Source organism: Ambystoma mexicanum, chromosome 4q, assembly GCF_040938575.1.
Source record: "Ambystoma mexicanum isolate Mex_15411 chromosome 4q, UKY_AmexF1_1, whole genome shotgun sequence".
Lineage (NCBI taxonomy): Eukaryota > Metazoa > Chordata > Amphibia > Caudata > Ambystomatidae > Ambystoma > Ambystoma mexicanum.
In genome coordinates this window covers 839,987,212-840,008,290 of record NC_090928.1, presented here as the reverse complement: position 1 = coordinate 840,008,290, position 21,079 = coordinate 839,987,212, and the positions used below count along the sequence as shown (strand labels likewise).

Genomic DNA, 21,079 nt, shown 5'->3' with positions numbered 1-21,079 from the left:
TTGTCTCTTCTGTATATAAAATCATCAGCTCCTTGAAAACCCCCCTTATACACAATTATAGATCCCAATGGGAGGAGGCGCTGGGCAAGAGGCTGGCAGATCCTCAGTGGAAACTGATTTGCATGCAGACAAAGGGCCTGTCCCTGAACAACCAGTTACGGCTGACCCATTTCATATTCTTACATCAGGTACACTACTCCCTGGCAAGACTGCACCGTTTTTTTCCAGATCGATCCTCTTCATGCTGTAGATGCCACAGGGAGGCGGCCGACTATTTCTACATAGTCTGGACATGCCCCGATATACAGCAGTTCTGGGGAGAGGTGGAAAAAGTTGTTGTTGAAATGCTGCCAACCTCGCAGGACTATTTGCCCGAATTGTGGCTGCTGGCCCTGATTGAGGATGGCCCCCGAGCCAAGAGGTGGTTTCTTTGCATGGCATCAGAGGTGGCCAGATCGCTCATTGCCAGGTCCTGGGGTAAGCAGAGGGCCGGAGCTTCTGAGCTTGGCTAAATAGCATGAACATGTGTGAGTTGGGAGAAACTGCATACGTGACATCGTTACCAGCAAGTAGCAGACCTCTGGACTATTGGGCCCCCCTCAGATCCTATAGATCTAAGAACACTGCGGATACTGGCTCCCCATGAATGAACTTGTATTGTGAACCCTCATTGATCATGAATTGTCGATAAAGTCTCCTTATTACAAACAGCTTTACCATTCTCCCCATCGAGGCCGATTCATTGTTGTAACAAATGATGGCAATGTTTGTACCCTTAATAAGTGCTGCAGTGGTAGCTCAAGGAATGCACAGTTTGGGCTTTTGGGGGGTTCGGATGGGTGAATGAGCCGTGTGGCCCAGGGGTGGGAGTTCCATATTTACTTGTTGTACCTAAAACTAATGAAAACAAGTTTAAAAAAAAAATGTCCCCTCTAATTTGTCAAGCCAGGCCACATGGCCTTCTGACAATAATTCCAAGCCAAAGGTAAGGGCGGGGACAATACTGGACTGGTATATCTCAATCATGCCCTCTGTGTTGTTACTGCCAGAACTAACTACAAAGCATTTTATCAGGTGCCATTTCTTAAATATACAGCCATTAATGCCCTTGCCATATAACCTCATTTTCGGGTGCGAACAAATAGAGAAGCCCAAGTAAATATTACATGCTACCACCTCTAACTTTTTCCCATTTAGCATCCACACATAGGGGACCCGATGCTTTGACCTTCTGCCCAAAACCATGACCATCGTCTTTTGTGGATTTATTACCACGATCCATGAGGGTCGTATCATCATCCGCGTACATTAACCAGCACCGGCGCCCCGCAGATCCTTGGTGGGAAAATTCTTATTCCCTGCAGGTATGGATCCAGGTCCGACATATACAGATTGGCCAGCAATGGGACAAGTGCGCATCCCTGTTTCAGCCCTATATTGGTTTTGATGTTTCTGTTTAGAATCCCATCCTGCTTTAGGCAGATGGCTACTTGCGTGGCACTGTACAATTCATTAACAAAGTGCAAGAGGACTGGGTCCAGGCCCCACTAGGACAATATGTGCAAGAGCCTTTCTCGAGATACTGTGTCAAAGGCCCCAGAATAGTCAACAAAACACATGAAGATCTCTTGCTTGCGGGCTATCATATCTGCAAGCAGGAACTGAATGGCACAATTATTATGCACAGTGCTGAGGCCCTTACGAAAGCCGGTTTGACAGCGATGCAAACAACGAGACATTTCGGCCTATGCATTTAGTTGTTTCAGTAAGAGGGTAGCAGATATTTTCGCACAGGAGTCCAACATGGCGAGTGATCTATAACTGGAGGGAGCCGCTGGATCTACCCTCTTAAAGATCGCTATCAAAATGGACTCCCTCCAACTACCCGGTATTACTCCCGAGATCAACATTCTGTTGAACCAATGGGCCAAAATTGATGCACATGCACACGGATTCGCCTTAAACACTACGTTTGGGATTGCATTGGGTCCAACTGCCCGAGAAGATTTTAAACTTTTTATAACTGCCTCGATGTCATCGGCCTCGAAGGCTCTGCAATCCCTTGGCTGTACTGTCACCCCTAAAGGGGTTATCAGCGCGTCATAGACAAAAAAAATGTTGACCCCATGTGAGTTTGCCAGGTTTCCTCAGGCATAGAGTTCAGCTCTTGGGAAGAATAACCAGCCAAGTAGGACCTAAGGAACGACCAAAACTTTGCATTGGCGTTTGTATGCAGCAGGTTAAATATATTTTCCCACCTCACACTCTCTAAGGAGCCTCAATGTTGTTGAATCCAATTTTTATATTTCGTGGTCCATGCTCTAAATTTGGCTTCACGCACTGGGGTCGTAATATCGACTTGTTTCTTAATTGCGGCCAACCCTGTGCAGAGCACCTTTTTCCTCTGCTGGGTGGCTTTGCCAAATGGTGCCAACCCAACTCTCTGGCTCACTGGGCCCCCACTCTGATGAGTTCTAGATATTAAAAAAAGTACCCCAGTGTGGCCCGTAGGTTTCCACCATGGGAAACCAGGCTATACATGATTAAATGGCCCTGAGTCATTAGAAGAGGATTCATCTTATTAATCATAGCATCAGACCAGTGTAAGCGGTTGCCCGCATTATCAACCACCAACCTGGGACAAACAGGCCCGCCAATACGCTTATTTCTCACTTCCTTTGTCCAGTCACATGCCAACAACAAATGATCACTCAAGTTAGTTTGCACCATAGAAATCGACCTCACATTACCCCACAGTTCCTGACCAATGAAGACATAATCAATACACAAATAATATCTACCATTAGTCCATGTATATTGGATGCCCCGACCCCCGGGTGTCTTCGTGGTCAGACATGCTAATTTATACAGATCTAATTGTTGTAACGAGTCGTCTGGGGGAACATGAGTAGACTACCCACCCGACACTGACTGGCAGTCCCATGTTTGGCTTTGGGCCACCTGCCACTGCGGAGTAAACATCTGCTCATTAAAGTCCTCTGCATTGAGAGCCCCCTCCCCAGGGGTGGCGAGTATATCACTGGACTAATAATTTCATCACTTTCCTACGCATAGCGCCGCAATTCCCAAACCCAGGAGATTTAAAGATATTTATAATCATTATGGGTTCCTGGAAAAAGTTCTGTCTCGTTCAATACTACTGCCAATAAATCCTCATTGCCACTGCCTGTATGAAGGAGTACCGAATTCAAGATGAATTTTGCCGCTATGGCCAGCGCACCCCTTGGCCGCCCCCTCCTGTTCTTCTTGGCTGGCAAACAGATGACATTATAGCCATCCACACAAAATTTGTCTAGACACCATGTCTCCTGTAATAAGAATATATGAAAGGAGTCAGCAGTTTTACGCCATTAGGGTTGTAGAGAAAGGAGTTGAAACCCTGCGAGTTCCAAGAGGGCCATTTTAATATCTCCTTTTCCTTTGGTAATCACGCATGGACCACCCCCTAGTCCTCGAAGGTATCCATGCACCGCAAAACCACCTTAGTGCCCATGCTCTTATGTTCCTCCTTCACGTATGCAGGGGCGTCCTGGTATGTGGACCTCCTGGACACAGCTCGTGGCGACGAAGCATCCAGGCTATTAACATCACACTCTTGTCTACAGACTGTTAACCGAAAGCATAGTTGTTTTAAATCCAGATGGTGTAGGCTCATCAAGGCTGAAATCGCCAGGGTAGTGAATTCCACCACCGCCCAGTTAGTAGCATTATTCACTTTTGGCAGCACAATCCTGGAAATGTCCCTGCTGCTTTTGTTCCTGAGCGACGGGATGCCCTGGAAAAGATTCAGCAGGAAGCTCTGGTTCATGAATGGGCTAATGTTCAGGGGGCCCAATTCTTCCAATTTAATTCCCTTCCCATAAAGGGGCCTCTGGGCCACATACACTGCCACCCAATTATCGTCCCGTGCTCTTCCTATGCCCCCCCCATTTCAAGCTGCAACTTTGGCAGTGAGCGTTGCACGGTTAGACCGTCCTGCACAGGCTTTTATTTGAGTTCCCTCCCATTATTTGAGCAGCCGCTTCTGACACCTTTCCAGGATATTGCTGATAGCAGTGGTGAAATGCTATTTTCTGCTCGGACCTCAGCACTCACTGCGTGCCTGTCTACAACACAACTTAGTTAAAAGGGAATACTGGGTGACTGAACAAAGCACTAAACTGTGAACTCTCTCTCCTTTACCTAACTATTCCAACTAGTCCAAATCATTAGCATCCTTCAACCTACACTACCTTCCAGGAATCAATTGACCCTTTCTATTAACCCATTAAACTCAGGATTGTACAATGAAGTCACATTTGCTCAGCAGATAATCTCATAAACAAATGTAATAGTCTAAGAAGAACGGAACATGTCATGTTGTCCACAACCAATTCCCCCAGCACACCTTCACTTTTTCAACAAGAACTTGGTGACCTTCACTCACACATGAAACCTCCACACAGAACAATAACTTGCCAGGAGCAACAAAACCTTACCAATCGGGCTAAAAACCTCAAAGGACCCTACAATATTAAGTGCTAATTTGGAGGGCCATAATGTTAACGCCTCTAACCATTCTAATTAGGCAACAACAAGGAAGTGTGTGTTGGAGGGTAATCAGACCAAGGAGTTTAGTGTAGAAAAATTCAAATAAACTACAAGATCATGATATTTGTATTTTTGGACTGCAGAATCTCATGCAAGTTAATTGACCAATACAGTAAGATCGCTCCAAACTATTGTCTACTTTTGCAGAGATTCCAGCGCTGGGATCACTCCATTATGGAGACATAGCTGTTATTGTGATCCCTGACTGATTTAACTAGACTAATTGCATACTTTCAATCACAATTGGTGGCCAAATTGGTGTGGCAACAGTGTGACACCATGAGAACGATGGGTTTTGATGGATTAATTTTGCTAATCAAGAACAAATTAACGATTTCATGCATAACTGTAATGAGGGATCTACGCGATCCGACTGCGGCCGATTTGCCCGCGGCTGGAAAGTTTGCATGAGAAAGGTGCGAACCACCAAAAGTTTGCACCTTTCTCATGCGAACACATGTACATACCCACCCCCACGTACAACACACCCATGACACCACCCCGCACCCACACCCTCAACACACCCCTACCCACTCCCCCAACATAAACAAACCCCACTTACCTTTTTCTTCACGCTGAGTCCCTGCAGCGCCAGTTCCCTTTCACTTCCGTGATAGGGGAACTGGCGCTGCAGGGTCCTTTTCTTTTTTTTTTTCTTTTACGGGGGCTGCGGGGGTTTCCCCCACAACCCCTGCTCACTATACCACACATTATACATTTTACTTATCTGCAATGCTACCATCAAAGGTTCGAACTTTTGGTGTTCAAACCTTTGGTGGTAGCATTTTAAGACCTTTTTTGTATGTGCAACCGTTTAGATATGGTCAAAACGTACAATACCCTAATGAAAGTATGGGACATGATACACAAAAATCTATGGGGGGTTCCTTGGTTAAGGCGATACCGGTTATCACCACAATTGATGATTCTGGGGACATCAACCAACTAAAGGGTATAACAACTGACTGGGCATGGCTCTTAGAGGCTATATGTAAGAACGCTATGCCCAGAGAAGCTCATCCTTCTTGGAATGACTGTGGCTTTAATAACATGTCAGAACTGATCAATTGTGGATGTTTGGTGTGAGAGTACGATATAGCTAGGTTTCAAGAGACCATGTACTCTTTTACTCTTTATCCATTAGTGGTTTCCATGTCTTTCCACAGGCTGCAGACAGGGCTCCTCTGGGGAGACCTAATAGAGGTTTGGCAATAACCATTGATATTAGGGTGAAGTCTGAAGCCTTTCTGTCCAACAACAGCTCCTTAGGAATATTGGCGATTGGCCTCAAACTGCCTGACAACCTGGAAATACTGGTATTAAATCTATACTGGAACCCGGTTAAAAGGTAACATAGTAAATTCCAAGAGCCGGTGGGTAATGTTCTGGAAAAATTGCTGCGAACCGGTCATGCAGCCAATATTGTAGTAGGGGTGATTTCAATTCCGACTGTGTGGCTGATTTTCACTGTTTAAGCAAGAGACCCCAACTTAATACCAACTCCGAGGCTAGGCTATGGGGAGGAGCGTGCTGTCATTTCTTTAAGATGTGGGACCTTTCCTGCATTTTGCCTGTGGATCTAAAGAGAGAGAAGCTTGTTTTTATATTGTCCCGGAAACAAGCCTTCTCATGGATCAATCATGTTTTTGTTTCTACCTTGTTAGCCTCTTACTGTTCCCCAGTAACCATACAAAAGCTCAATATGAGTGATCATTTCCCACTAACCTTCTCTGTGATTCTTCCTTTTACCAGATTACTAACCTGTAGATGATCCCTCTTCTAGAGTCTTGTGATAAGGGATTGAGGGTCAGATGGAATATCTGTCTCCTGAATAAATGTACTAACTTGATTAGGGGGGTGCCATCTCAGACTGATCAGGCCTATCTGTTTTCTTGTGAGAGGTTCAAGGCCACTGTGGCAGAGTGCCTTACAACAAAAACATGCAAAGGGGTGTTCTTTTTAATCAGGCAAGTTATCCGCATAGGTTTAACCCTGGGGTGGCGGTTGCTAAGAAAATGAAAATGTTTTATCTTCGTAACTTGTGGATACAAAATGTACCTGAAAAAGAACACAATTACCATAAAATTAAAATTAAACTGTACTATCGGAATTACACCAAAGAGGTGAAGCCAAGTCTTGTTGTTAAAGACAGCCAATCGGCTGTGGAGTACTTGATAAAACAAGAGGATCCCCAGTTCTGGAAACTAGCGGATAAGCATGTAGAGCGGCAGATGGTTGTGGAACCCTGTGTAATTAATGAAGAAACATGGGTGACGTATTGTGCTAGTGTTTTTAAAGAACTTAAAGAAAATGGGACGCTCGATCTTCCAAAAGACTTATCTGATGCAGTGTCTTGGACCCGTTTTTTATATCAGAAGACATTAGTCAGATAATTCAGAAAAGCAGGGGGACGAGGGTGCCCAGTCCTGATTGGTTGGCACCTACAACCCTGAAACATGATCCTGTTTTGTGGACCTCCATATTATGCTATCTTTTTAGAGAGATCATGGATATAGGGGTCTTTTGTGATTTACAAAGTCTATTTTATATAATTCCAATTCATTAAAAACAGCCAATAGGTCTAATCTAGTAAACTATAGACCTATCGCCTTTTTTAGATGCCACACACAAAATCTTTGCTGCCATAGTTTTGAAGGAGCTGGAGCTGTGGCATAAACAGGTTTAACATCCTAGCATATAGCCAAATTGGCTTACATAAACAAGTTGGTACCGCTATCAATTCAACTATACTAGCCCATATTAGAGCTTGGGTTGGATCGAACGAGTGCATTCGACAGTGTCAATAAATACAAATTATGGCAGAAATCTCTGGCGGGGGGGGTGCCTCCTGTACTAGTAAAATTGATCTCCTTAGTCCACCTTAATACTCAAGTAATGATTAGGATCTCGAAGGATGGCTCTCTCTCCGGGCCAATTAAAACATCTGTGGGACTAAGACAGGGGTGACATCGAGCCCCTGTTCTTTTTAACATCTATCTCTCAGATCTCCAGTGCTTGTGGAACTTCATAAATTCCTTCCATATAGGGCTTGGCTCAGCCAAAATAAATTTGTTGGCTTTTGCAGATGATCTATTATTTTTTGGTTTGTCTCCTGTGCCACTACAACGAAAACTGACGGTGTTTGCATCATATGCTGATAACCTTATAGTCAAGGGAAGCAAGTCAAGAATTATCATCTTTTTCTCAGAAAAGGAAGCCAAAGGTCATGAGATGGGGAATTAGAATGGCTAAGCTCTAGGTGTACTCTACCATCAGATATCTAGGCTTTAATAAGGAGCCTTCCACATGCTTGGAAGGTCTTTTGAGACTCAAGTCCAAAGCCTTTATCACTCAAAGAGATTACGGCTATCCACATTACTTCCTTATCAGAGGTTTTATTTTGCCAAAATAGTTCCAAGTTTAATATATGGGTTGGAATGATCCTTATGATTGTAGCACTTTCTTAAATTCTCTTGAGAGTTCCATTTGGAAATTAGGTTTAGGTCTTCCCCTGTCTATCCCCAATTGTATTATTTGCCACTAGTTTGGTTTGGTGTCACTGACGGTTCGAGTCACATGGGCCAAAATGCACCTATTTTATAAATTGATGTTCCCTCCCCCCAAAACCTTTTTGAGATGGTTCAGTTGGCGGGGAAAGAGAAGTCATCACTTTGCTAAATGAGTTTGTGTCTTATATGGTAAATATACTAAAAACTATGGGGTTTGATGAAAATAATCTTAGGGAGAATCCTGAATCGGGTAAGCAGAAAACATTTTGAACATATTTGGTGTATGACTGTTGATGGGCTAAGCTCTTGGTCCCTTTACAAGGAATATAGTTGCTTTCCAAGAAAACGAAGGAATTTACCAAAATATATATCATTGTTTCCCTTTTTAAGAGTGTGCCCTATGTATCTGAGATTTAAATTTAATCTACTCGCTACCCTATAAAGTATGGGTCCCAGGACCATGTTGCAGGAGAATGTGAGTGCGTGTCGGCTATGTAAAAACAATCGGCATAAGGAGGCTATTTAGCATTTCATACTCTTCTGTGAAGCAACACAATATAATACTTGGAGATTTCTGTTCTTTGGAGGGCAACATGATTCATTGGTCTGACCTAATTGTTGGCAATAGTACTTCGTAATTCTGTTGAAATTTGAATAGGAGAAATTTGAGAGTCTTTTTATGAATGTGTGTACAATTATTTTCTCTTTCTCATTTTAAGTGGATTCTGTGGTATTATGATGATGAATTTCTTTTTTCTTTACTGACATATGTATTTGTCTGTTTATATATAGTGGAAAGGTTTTGTAATTAAATCAAATCACTAATAAAAAAATAAATGCTAATTTGTCCAAAATGCTAGAAGGAATCTCCACTAACACTTTTGGAGGAATGTCAAGGTAGCATTTTCATGGTGAAACTTGTGCTCCTCCCTTCTGTTGGAGCAGTGCAAGCAGGAGCAAGATGGAGGAGGACTTGCCAGCATTAATGCTGCAGGGTAGAGATGAATGTACCATGAACCTGGGACGTATATCCAGGAGTGACACCTTTTAACTGGTTGTTGTTGGGGCGAGAGGGGCGCCCGCGAACCACACACAGGAAGGCTGTCTAAAATCGCACCTCCACGGAGAGTAGGCACACATCCTATTAAAAAATCCTTACAGTGTGTCAGTGGCACAGAATACAGCAAAGGAAAAGTCAGAAGATTAAGTCACCCAAACTATGAGAGTGATGTAAAGCGGCATCCTCCTCAATCTGGACTCCAGGAGCGGGAGTATGGTATGCATACTCTTACATATAGATTGGCTGCAACCAGTTTAGAACAGTAGGGATTATGTAGATAGCAATGTACAAACATTATGCATTCATTACAGGTATATACGCTATTACTGAAGCACCAACACAAGGCCTTAAGTAGCTGTGCATTTACTAGATACATAAATCAGTACTAGTGTGCCAATACAAGGCATCCACACACGTACAACTTTTTTTAAGCACTTAGAAAGAGCTTGCTTATTGAGAATATTAGATAGATACACATATTAAGGTTTGATTTATGGAGGAAGGCCTAATAGACAATCAAAAAGCCATTTTGTTTTACTTTCAGAAATTGAAAGGCCAAACAGGTTATTTTGCTATTTGCTGATGCACAGTCAGGAAATACCAAGTTTGGAAAAGTCCCTTCTCTAGTGCCATGGACCAATTAGGCCAAGTTAGATGGAACATATGATAATAATGGGTAGGACAAGGATTCAATTAATATAGGGAAGTGTTTATCAAAAAGGATAACCAGCAACAAACAGCACACTGCAATATCACCAAATGCCCGATAAAGTAAAAGAAGACACAATTAGGATTCAATTATGTAGAGACATTTTTACAAATAAAAATGGCCAATAAGCAAACACGATATGGCAACTATGTTAGTGTCGATTGAACAAATGTAAGCTCAACATTGGGCACTTCAGGTTACATTTAATTTCCCTTAAAAGATGAGGTAATGTAAGACTCAGCATTTGCCAATGAAGATGACATATTATGAGCTCCAAAAATAGTATATAAAGGGGACATAATAGCCACCTCAGAACAAACCTAAGAACAAAGAAGAGGTGCTACACCCCCATCCCCCAGGCCAGACATGAAGAGCAGAGAAAATATGCCGGATGATATAAAGATAGAAGATTTCGAGATGATCTACAGAGAGAAGAATCTCAGAAGATCTGAAGGAAGCTGAAACATCCAAGAGAAAGATGTCAGCTGCCAGCAACTGAGGAAATGGGTATGATCAAGCCAAGCCAATACAGAAACTAATTATTTGTGAATGATATTTTTAGAAGTACACATGTTCTATTCGCATTAAATGAATACATTAAAATTATTCAAAGAGGTGCCAGAAATGGCATTCAAGAAAAAGCATTTCAAGATGTTCCTAGTGAGAATACAGGGAGCATTTTAAGAGTTCCCATTGAGAACACCAGGGAGTGTTTTTAGAAGTTCTATATAGATCTTCTATTCTTACACAATACACTAAGTATCAAGATACAAGGAGCAATTTCAAGCATGTTAGTTTCAAGTCCCAAGAATTGCACTGCATGCACACCAAGAGAGGCCTACATTTCATTTTTGATTGAGACCAAAACACACAGCATGATTCAGGTTAGATCTACCTGTTAAATATGGAGACAATACATAACAGCACATTGTGTGCAGTTTTACGTTTTTAACTATTTGAAATACAAACAGGCAGCAATGTTTTAGAAAAGTAAGATAAATTGCAAACCATTATATAGTATTGTTATTATGAAGAAGGAATTCATGAAGGGTGAATATCTTTTGTAAGAAGGCGAATCAACCTATGATTTGTTTTGTTTCATTTTGATTGAGATGGCTATCAGAACGGTGGAGGTTTTTAATAAATAACTTTTATAATATACCAACTTGGTATTCTTACAACTTGAACAAAATGAAAAAACAGTGTCTAAGCTAAAATGAATATATTTGCTGTCAATCATATGAATGCGTAAATATCCTGAGACAGGCCCTTTTCCTCCCAACATTAGAGGGAAAGCCAAAAAAAGGGAAGCATGGTATAGAATCAGAACTAGAGAGACAACAAACCAGCAGAATCCCACCAGTCTTTCAATTTTTTTATTGACAGGTGATAAAGCAACATTTTACATTTGGACTATTATGGCTTTTCTCTGATCAGAGCTCGAGGATAAGTTAAGCATATTGATTGAAAAATAGAGAGCACTTTTGGTTTTTAATAAAGATCTCATATTCTTTGACCAGAATAAGAATTTGCTCTCCTTGGGGGCAGACAATTGAAATCACCAAAAGTGGAATTCATGTAATCGAAAGAAGTACATGTGGAAAAGGGGAGAACATCTAGTAACTTGATTATTTCTTCATGAATGACATCCCTTTTAAGAAAATCAAAGGTATGGATATTTCTTTTAACCCTCTTGGTGATCATGCTTATCTGTCTATGACCATCCATCTAAAAAAGGAACAGAATACGTTCGCTCAGCCTGGTCATATAGGGATAAACCGTAATGATAATCAAATCATTTGGAATGAGACAAGTACTAGAGTTTATAATGAACATGTTGTCAGTAGACATGCATTACCTCTGGCTGAGGTTCACTTGCATTCCTCTTGCGTCCTTACACAGTGGAGACAATCTCTCAGAACCTTGTGTGGCCGGGAAATTATGAAATGGCTTCATAAGGACAGCAAAGTAAGTACAAATGTTGTCTATGAAGCTGTGATTGTGAATCAAAAGCCATTATTAAGTTGTATTATTCACAGTTATAATACATTACATCCTTCTGTAGACAATATTGAACATGCTTTCTTTATGCACAGAGCAAAGATTAAATCTAAAAACTGGATCAGGTGCCATAAAACATCTCTTGGGGATGTACACTGGCAAATAATGCTAAGTATTCTGACAAGTGAAAGAAATATTGTCAAATCTTGAGGAGATTTAAAGATGGTGTCAAAAAGCAGGAAATAAATCTTATTTCGGAGGGTAAGTGGATGGGATACAGTGGCACAAAGCAGGTTTAGAGATTACACATGCCCATTTGACAGCTGCCATGCCAGCCAAATCACGGGCAAGAAGAAAATGCATTTAAGTCTACACCTCTGTTCCAAAACCATCATAATTATGATAAACTACCCGCCTGGTGGCAGGTTAATTTGGAAATATAGCCATACCTTTTGCTTTTGTGGTTGGGAATTCACATAATTATCAAAGGCACATTCCTATGAAACCAGCCAGCTATGTGGATTTCAGACCCCTGTCTTTGTGTATTCTAGTGAATGGATCAAAAGTCAGGATGCATGCCTCTGTTCGCTCTTCTGTTCACTCTCTGGGAGGAAAGAGCACTCTTTCCTTAGCATGCCTCGGATCTCCCAGCTGGAGATGCCCTGAGAGCTTGCTTCAAAGTACCAATTCCATAGCAAATGCCTGCCTCGCTAGGGAGCTACACACCAGGCAGCCTTTGAAACTGCAGGTTGGAAAAGGGGATGGAGTTAGGGCAGCCAGGGAGCACAACTGGGTTTGAGGAAGGATTCCTCCATCATATTATTCTGTGGGATTTTCTGTACTTCAGGTATGACAGACATATCTCAAATCAGTAGGCAAGGGACAAGTGTCATGATCTCTGCTTCCAAAAGGTCAGGGTTTTCCCAACTCCCTTGGAAGCAGATCCATAACCCAGGTTCCGAGTGCCAACCAGTCCCAATTGGGACCTTTTGGATCCAGTCCTGGCGCCAGTGGCACCAGGCTCATAAATATGCCCAGTCCCAGCGCTGGAAGCGCCGGGCTCATAATGCTTGGGTGGACTTACCTGCATCAGACCATGCTGCTTACTTGCCTGCCAGTTGAGCCTCTGATCCTCTTCTGTTTGGAACTACTTTTCCTGTTGGGAGGGGCAGGAGCCACTCCCTAGGTTCAGAACACTGGAACTCTTCTGGAAAGCAGGAACTCTTTTCTTACCTAGGTGTGGCTGTGGAAGGAGACACCTAAGCACTACAGGAGGCTATTTAAACCACACCCAATGGATGAATCTTGCTTTGCGTTATCTGCATCCTCTGCAGCAGAACGCTCATCGTGTCTTCTGCATCTGATCCTGGGCCTAAGGGAAAAGGCTTACCATCCTGAATCCAGTCTTCAGCAACACCTATAAAGACAAGAAAGAACAGGTTAGCATTACGGTCTTTAGTGACAGCTCTTCACTTACCTGGTCCATCGGCTGTCACCAACGCCTCGCGCTGCATTCCGACATCTGAAAGACAAAGGCTTACCTACTCTTCGTGCGCTCCGGAGGTCTTCACACTGCATTCCGGCATCTGAAAGACAAAGGCTTACCAACTCTTCGCACGCTCCGGAGGCCTTCGGCGCTGCATCCCGCATCTGAAAGACAAAACAAGGTGCGTTTAAAGACATTGGGGAACTTTAATACTCACGTGCCATTACTCCTTTCCACATCTAACCCAGTGGGTATTCCGGCACCCTGCAGCCGCTCCGATCTTGTACCTGCAAAAAAAAACGACAGTTAGAGCGCATCGTGAAGCAGGCAACAAGCGCTTACTTACGTGCTTCCAGGCGCTTCTATTCATCACACGGGCTCCATCTTCAACTCACTTCAGCCCGTCATCCACCATCGCCGGAACCCTGCAAAATAAGAGACATCATTACTAAAGACTTTAAAGACATTAGAATTACTCGAAACTTACCGTTCGTGCAGTAAACGACGGACAGCAGTCCTCTGAAGTCAAGAGGCCTGCTCCCCTTATCCAGTGAAGAAACTGGTTACAGCACCCTGCCCCGAGGCAGATGGAGAGCACGGCGTTCACTTACCTAAGATGAGAGCGTTAACCTTCGGGGTTCTACAGGAGAAGAGAAAATGAAGAAGAGAGAGACATTCAATAACCCAGTTCATTAATCCCATATTTTCTATCTGCAGACATCTTACCCTTCGAGTCAGACATACAGTGCACAGAGGTCCAGCCCAAAGAGCCAGCCGTGTGTTACACATCACCTTTGAAGATACGGTATACGCCCAGTCAAGACCGGCGCCTCTACGGGAATCAGGTGAGCGTTACAACAAGGTTGCTTTCCTCCTTCAATCCCATGTAACATTTTGCCTATAAAAGATGAGGTCTCCCATTCATTCTTTGATTCACTTCTGTACCTTCAAGGACTCTTTTGGGAGAGTAGATCTTTCCAAAGTCCTCAGCCATTGAGGTGAAGGAGAGTTCCAAGGGAGAGCCAAGCTCTCTACCCTTCCCACTCCCAGGGCACATTGGGGGGTGACTCTTGCTAAGGATCAAGGCCTACCACTCAGTTAACAAACCTTCCTAAACTGGGAGGGCAGAGAATGAAAAGGACTCACAATGTCCTGAAGACCCCTGCAGTGGGTCTCAGAGCATTCTGAGAGCCGGAACAGCCAGGATCCCTGTTTTTGATGTTCAGACTGATTCAAACAACGTTCAACACCTTTGAATGAACGGGACCGGCCAATGCTTCCTTTGGCACTCGCTCAAACTTCGAACCACTGCTGTCACATCGTACCGAGCAGAGCACATCACCTGTTTGGCTCAAACAGCCAGCTCACCGTTTCAGGCGACTTCGAACCGCCACCACTCGAACATCACATTGGACATCGGACATCAGGATCACAGCTACTAACCACCAGGGCTCCACTTGAGCCATTTTGATTACATTACTCAAGTGCCACCTTGGAACCACACAGGTGCTTTCATGTGAACATGCCCCCATAGATTAAGTGTACCCTTTTCTATCTTGACATATTCTTTTGATCAACATAGTTGCAGTTCTTGTCTGTTTACTCCCTGACAAAGTATCCAGAGTGAGTGGGTTTTTGATATATTCTGTACTAGTTATTTGAATGATAGATTTGGTTAATTAAAGTAAATATTTGTTTAGAACTTTGATTGTACATACTTTTATTTTGGAACTGTTATACTAATGCTGTTTGGTTTGCAACTGTCTCACCTTCACACCCTTCTAAGAGCATAGCCTATCCTTGGCCCATGTTACCAAAAAAGGAATAGGAGGCATCTCTTGGCTGTGCCTGTTTCACCTTTATGATTGGGTTCACTGTTGGCTTATAGACATGTGGGGGCTGAGTAGGCAGTTTAGCCACTACTCATCCTTGTACTCCTGCAGAGCAGATGTCATTTTGCCATAGCCACGTTCATTGATTAGATAGAGCGTGGCCTTTGATGGGGTAGAACATGGCATGCTGTGGCAAAAACGGGCACACCTGTAGGCATTCTTAATATGATAAAAGATCTATGCACAGATGCTTCTGTTACAATTCGCTTGGACAATTCCTGAACTTCAAAACAGCAAAATGCACATGGTGGATTAAGGCCAGGGTGCTGTTAGGGAGAATTCTCTTATAAGGCTAATTTCCCAAACCTAGTGAGACCACCAGCAGCTTTGCTGGATTTTTGGGGTTTGTTTTTTTTCTCCTGCTAAGAGTGAGACTCTTTTTCTCCCACTTTTAGGCATGATTTGAGGTATGTCTTTGACTTAGTATGTGCTTATGGGCTATGGGGTCTGTTACTCCATAGGGTATCATCTCTTTTATTATATGTGTTACACAGCACCCTCAATGCAGTAACACAGGGGTGTCATAGTGACCCCCAAACATATACTCCATACCCTGGGACTGACTACTGTCTCCCAGGGCATGTAACGTCACCATTGGCTTTATCAGTCCAAAATTGTGAACAGAACCAGTACAAACCATCATATTGTGGAAGTGCTGGAAGGGGTTAATTAGATAACCCCTGGGTCTGTTTCCAAGGGGGCACTGTCCAGTCCCCCCTTGTCGAGTTTCTGGCTGGTGGCAGTGGTTACCACGCGAAATATTCCACCGGAATATTTCCTATGGGATTTTCCCATTCATTTTAAACGCACCACTTTTTTGGTGCATTTTAAAGATACCGCCTGTTTATTTAATTAATATAAAATCACCGCTTGGGTCTTTTTGCCAGAACCCTTTCGCAAAATGGCATACATGTCCGTCTCTGTAACTCCAACCAAGGTCGGGCCCTTTGTTCACTTTTTGGCAGCCTCTCAACTGGTGCCACTCTGTCTGGGATTCACAGGATGTGTGGGTGGGGGGATTGGCACCCTGGACTGCATTGCCTTAGCAACCCAAGTCGCACTCTGTCTTGATTGGCCCAGTGGTGAGACGCCCGGCTCACCACTTAGCATGTATGAGTGACAGCTAGGCTGTTTGAATGGGGGTTTTTCTACATAAAAGCAGGGCTTTTGGGACTGGAACGTCAGAAGTCGCCACAGGAACTAAGAAATCCGAAGAAGGGAGAAGCTGAGCCATCCGCAACGACACCACCGGTGGAGCCTGCTGCAACGAACTCACCACTTTCCTGACGACAAAAGAAGATCTTCTGCTGCAAGAGTCTTCTCCCTCTAAGCTGGTGGGGACAACCAGTTCGACATTCGCCTTCCAGGACGCCCCTTGGTCGAATCGCCAGTGCCAAGCACCCCAGCGGCTGGATAGCCAAGCTTCAGTCCACGGGAACCGCAAATAAAAGGAACACACCTTTTAACCGAATCAACTCCGCGGCTGGTTTCATCCCTGGGCAGTGCAACGACTCCAAGTTTCCTCTTCGACGAGATCTTCTCCTTCCCTGGTTGAAACTACGAACTGCACCCGCTGCCAGGAATAACTGCCACCGCTGGAGCTTCCTCACTTTTATAGGTACTCTGTTCCACCTGGCCTCCCTTTCCACGCATTGCTAAAGGTGACCCTTAAATCCTTGGCTTTCCAACAGGGTTGGCCCCCAGACCTTCTAACTTTATCTTTCGCATCGAACCAACCTCTTTTGAACATTTTTGCAAAGACTTGTGTGCAATTTTAAACTGTGTGATCTTGGGCACATTTCACCTTGCTCCATTTAATGTGGCCCTGGCCTATGAACTTTGGCTCTACAGTAGACTCTGCCTTCACTAGCTTGCTCTGGTCTTAGAAAAGTATTGGGAACTATTTTATTTTCATGACCTGTCTTTTTCTCTCCCTTTAACTTAATTATTGGAGTGCCATCTAGGTTAAGCGCTTGCATCTGTTTTTACAAATAGTGGTGTTTTGGCTTAGACTTGTCTAAATAATTATTAAGGGAGGTGTGTATACTTTTGCTGATTGTGTTTGAACTTGCTTTGCTCTATAGTGCTAGTGTATTTCCTAAAGTGTGTTTTAAATAAATAATTATATACTTTTGATACCAAGCTCTGGTCAGTGTTTGTTTTTGGCCCTATTGTGTATCCTCTGTATACTGCCCTACTCATCTTGAGAGAAGTCTGACTGCTCAGCCACAGCTACCAGGTAAATCTGGGTGGTACAGACTGCTACCAATTGGGTTTACTGCTTACTCCTGTAGTCTTAGGGCCTCATTACGACCCTGGCGGTAAGGGGTTTACGCCAGCGTTAGCTGCGCCGACCCCTTACCGCCAATTACGAGGTCCCTTAGCGCCATGGCGCTTTTAACACCTGCTTTTTGCAGGCGTTAAAATCCATGGCGCTAAGGGACCATGGTGCTAATTACGCCACCGTAATTTACGGTGGCGTAATTAGCGCCTTCCCCACTCCCATTATGCCCTATGGGGCAAAAATGGGAATGGGGAAGGGTAAATGGGGATTGGGGACTTACCGCCCCCGCCAACCTCGGAATGGGGCGGTAAGTCCGCCAACCACCATGGCGTAAACGTAGTTTACGCCATGGTGGTAAAGTCACGGCCCAGGCGGTAACTTACCGCCTGGGTCGTAATGAGGTCCTTAATCTTTTTGCAGTGTTCCCCAAGGGAACTGCACAGGATTCTGCCTAACAGGTGCATGCTAGCTCTCTTGCCTTTTAATGTACATGCCGAACGCAGTTCAAACCCCAAAGAATTATTTTCCTCCAAAAATAGGATCACCACATGTCCCATCGATGGGATATGCAGATGATATGATATGATATGGCATCCCGATTTTGGCTCCACCACCAATCTGCAATTGGCCTCATGTCGATCGCTTTCAGCATTAATTGATTCCTCCAAACTGAAGTATCTCAAAAATTAACTTTGAAAAGATGAAGATCAAGTTCTTTTATTCTTAAAGATCAAGAACATTTATATTCTGTCAGATAGGCACAACTTTTATGTATTAAATGGGGTGATTTACATATTTAGGAGTACAGCTAAATATCAGGAGAAACTATTGCTCCATTATTGATGTCATCACAACAAAGACCCTCTTCAAGTTTTCATCTGTTAAAAGATTCATTTAGGAAACTGGTGGTTTCTCTATTTGCACCCGGGTAAGGGTGTTCATTCAATCGGGTGGCTGGAAACGCAGCCAAGAACACACATTCTACCGCCGGCGTTTTCCAAGGCATCCAAGGCCCTTCCCCGGGTGCCATCATCTTGATTGTGGGGAGGTAAAAGGGCACACTTCCCTGTTGCATACCCACACTACCCCCATCTCCCTCCTCACTTACATCCTGGACAAGAGCATTCTGCTCCGGTCGCAGTGCCCCATCCCATTCTTGACACCCGCCATGGAAATAGGAAAGTGACTAAGTCCCATTTCTATTTACTATGGTGGGGCCATCTTGTTTTTTTTTATTTCTCATGGGAGATTGGGCTCTTGCAATACACGCAGACCCGGTCTTCCATGGCAAAAAACTATTCAGACTCCGTTACCGGCCAGTACACCCGCTGAAAGGGAGGTGATTGTTAGATTGAAGCCCTATTAAAAGTCTATAACAAAGCATTATCCAAGCAGTAATCAATGTGCTTGAAACCTATCCTTACATAAAATGAATTTAAAAATCTTGAAGGAAGGCTTTCAAGCTCCAACCTGGGCCTACCGCCATGCATGTCCATAGAATGCATACGAGTGGAATTGGAACTTACTTTATTATCCACGATGCTAGAATTAAGTAGTAGCATTTCTTTATGAAAATGTACACCACATATGATGACACCATCTTAGGTATCCTATGACCGATGACGTGTAAGGGGACAAATATGATTTTATTAAGGTTTTCTAATGCCCGCCTACCCTTCATGAAAAAATAGAATGGACGCCCGATTGTTATATTGTGACATTAAAAGACCAAGTAAAAAACAAAGCTAAGATTGGGGACTGGAGACATCCCGAAACTCATCCGAAAAATCCCTCTCAAGTCTTTCCTTTATCACAGCCTCAGAAATACTTATTATGAACACCCGGCACAGGGGCAGCAAACCAATCAGGTTGCACGGAACGCGGGCTGAAACAAGCAATCTAAGCCTTCATTCCGAGGTGCCTGATGGCTGCATCCCCACACTGCCATCTATTATTGTGTTATTGGCCCAGGGACCCCATAAAAAGCCCTTGCTCTTCTCGGGCCTTCCACTCGGGCCCCGGGCCGATAACACCCAATCCGGACCACTGCATCGGTGGTTAATGCTTAATTACATTCCTGTAGTGAACGCTATACATTTGCTATGCTTTTTTATTTTTATTTATTACCGTGATTACTGGAAGTGGGGACTCAGTTCAGTATACCTCGAAAGGAGAAGCTCTGTAGACTTTGTGAGAGCCATACCACCTTAGAAAGCTTTGAACCCAATGCCCTGGTCATGAACATGATAAATACCGGGGAAAATGTATATGGACGTGTTTTGGGCTTATTGCATGTCTCGAAGATTTGTGTTAATGACTTGATGTGGCTATTAATAGTTATGTTTTATATAATTGCACAAGTCAGATGATAAGTCAAGTGAAACTATCCTTTATTTTTAATGCATTTTTACTTCACGCTCTTTTTCATGGGATGTTTTAACATAGAACACAAATATCAAATATATGTATTTTTACCTGCAGGTTGAAATTGAAAAGAAATGGATCCGAATTGATGGAGAAGATCCAGAAAAAGCTGGAGACTGCATTACACAATAGAGGATAAACAAATGCACTACAGTAGTGAATAATATGATCAAGGAAAAGCAAGAATTTCTGAAATTAATACATTTTTTAGATAAGCTTTTAACAGGAATGCAATACATAACATCTGGCAGAGTCTAATATGTGTACTACAAATTAATATTGTTTCTTAATTTGCGGAAAATGGTAGTACATCTCTGTCCAACAAATGTCACAATTTGCACATTTTTACATGCATTCGTCATAAGCAATAGGGAACGGATGCATCTTGACTTGTTACATTAATGCACACGATAAGTATCTTACTCATATTGCTGCCAATAATTATGAGAACACAATACATTTTGGAGTACATTTTCAGAACTAAAAGAAAATGTTGGGATGGTAATGGTTTATTATTTAAAGCTTGTGGAGCTTGTCTTTGCTGTTATTTTTCTTTTCATTTACTGTCTCTACGGGGTCATTATTAACTGCTAATGTAGACAAGCATTAAATGCCAGCAAATAGCTACCAGGTGCAGGCTTGCTGTTTTACAATAAAAAAATTGTCACTATTCAAATTTTACTTGTTATGCAAATCCACATCCCCCATTGGTTTTCATGGGTACATTAGCAAATCCAGGTGACAGGCACTACAAAACACTAGAAGACAAATATGTATAACACAGGGAGTCATTGACACCAGTGTTAGCTCTAAGACAGTCCACATAGAATGTATATTCACCTTCATTGTTGAAACATGGCAATTATAAATCCTTTTTTTATGTGCCTTAAACTCAAGTCCATGAAGTTGGAGCCACGGCATGCAAGGTGTGCCAGGATATCCAAGTGATGTTTACGATGAAGCAGTTATGTAACATACTGTCACTGGAAAATAGGATGATGTGCTCCTACCATATCAAGCATTGGTTAAGCCAACTGTTTAGGCTTTTGTGTAGCAGTGGGCTTGGCATTTTCCATGCATTGCGATAATAGTGCTACCTGGCC

The 21,079-nt window shown here is 43.1% G+C and overlaps 1 protein-coding gene across 3 annotated transcripts in view; it reads left to right on the top strand.

Moving 5' to 3' along the window:
* STON1 (stonin 1) overlaps positions 1–20,646 on the top strand; it is a 402,444-nt gene extending 381,798 nt beyond the window's left edge. For 2 of the 3 annotated variants that reach the window (XM_069608405.1, XM_069608406.1), the window contains one exon: positions 20,034–20,646. In XM_069608405.1, coding sequence (XP_069464506.1) covers positions 20,034–20,108 — 75 coding nt within the window. In that variant the 3' untranslated portion in view covers positions 20,109–20,646. The remainder of the gene's footprint in view (positions 1–20,033) is intronic. The other variant, XM_069608407.1, reaches the window with a different exon arrangement.
* Positions 20,647–21,079: the final 433 nt, after the last annotated feature.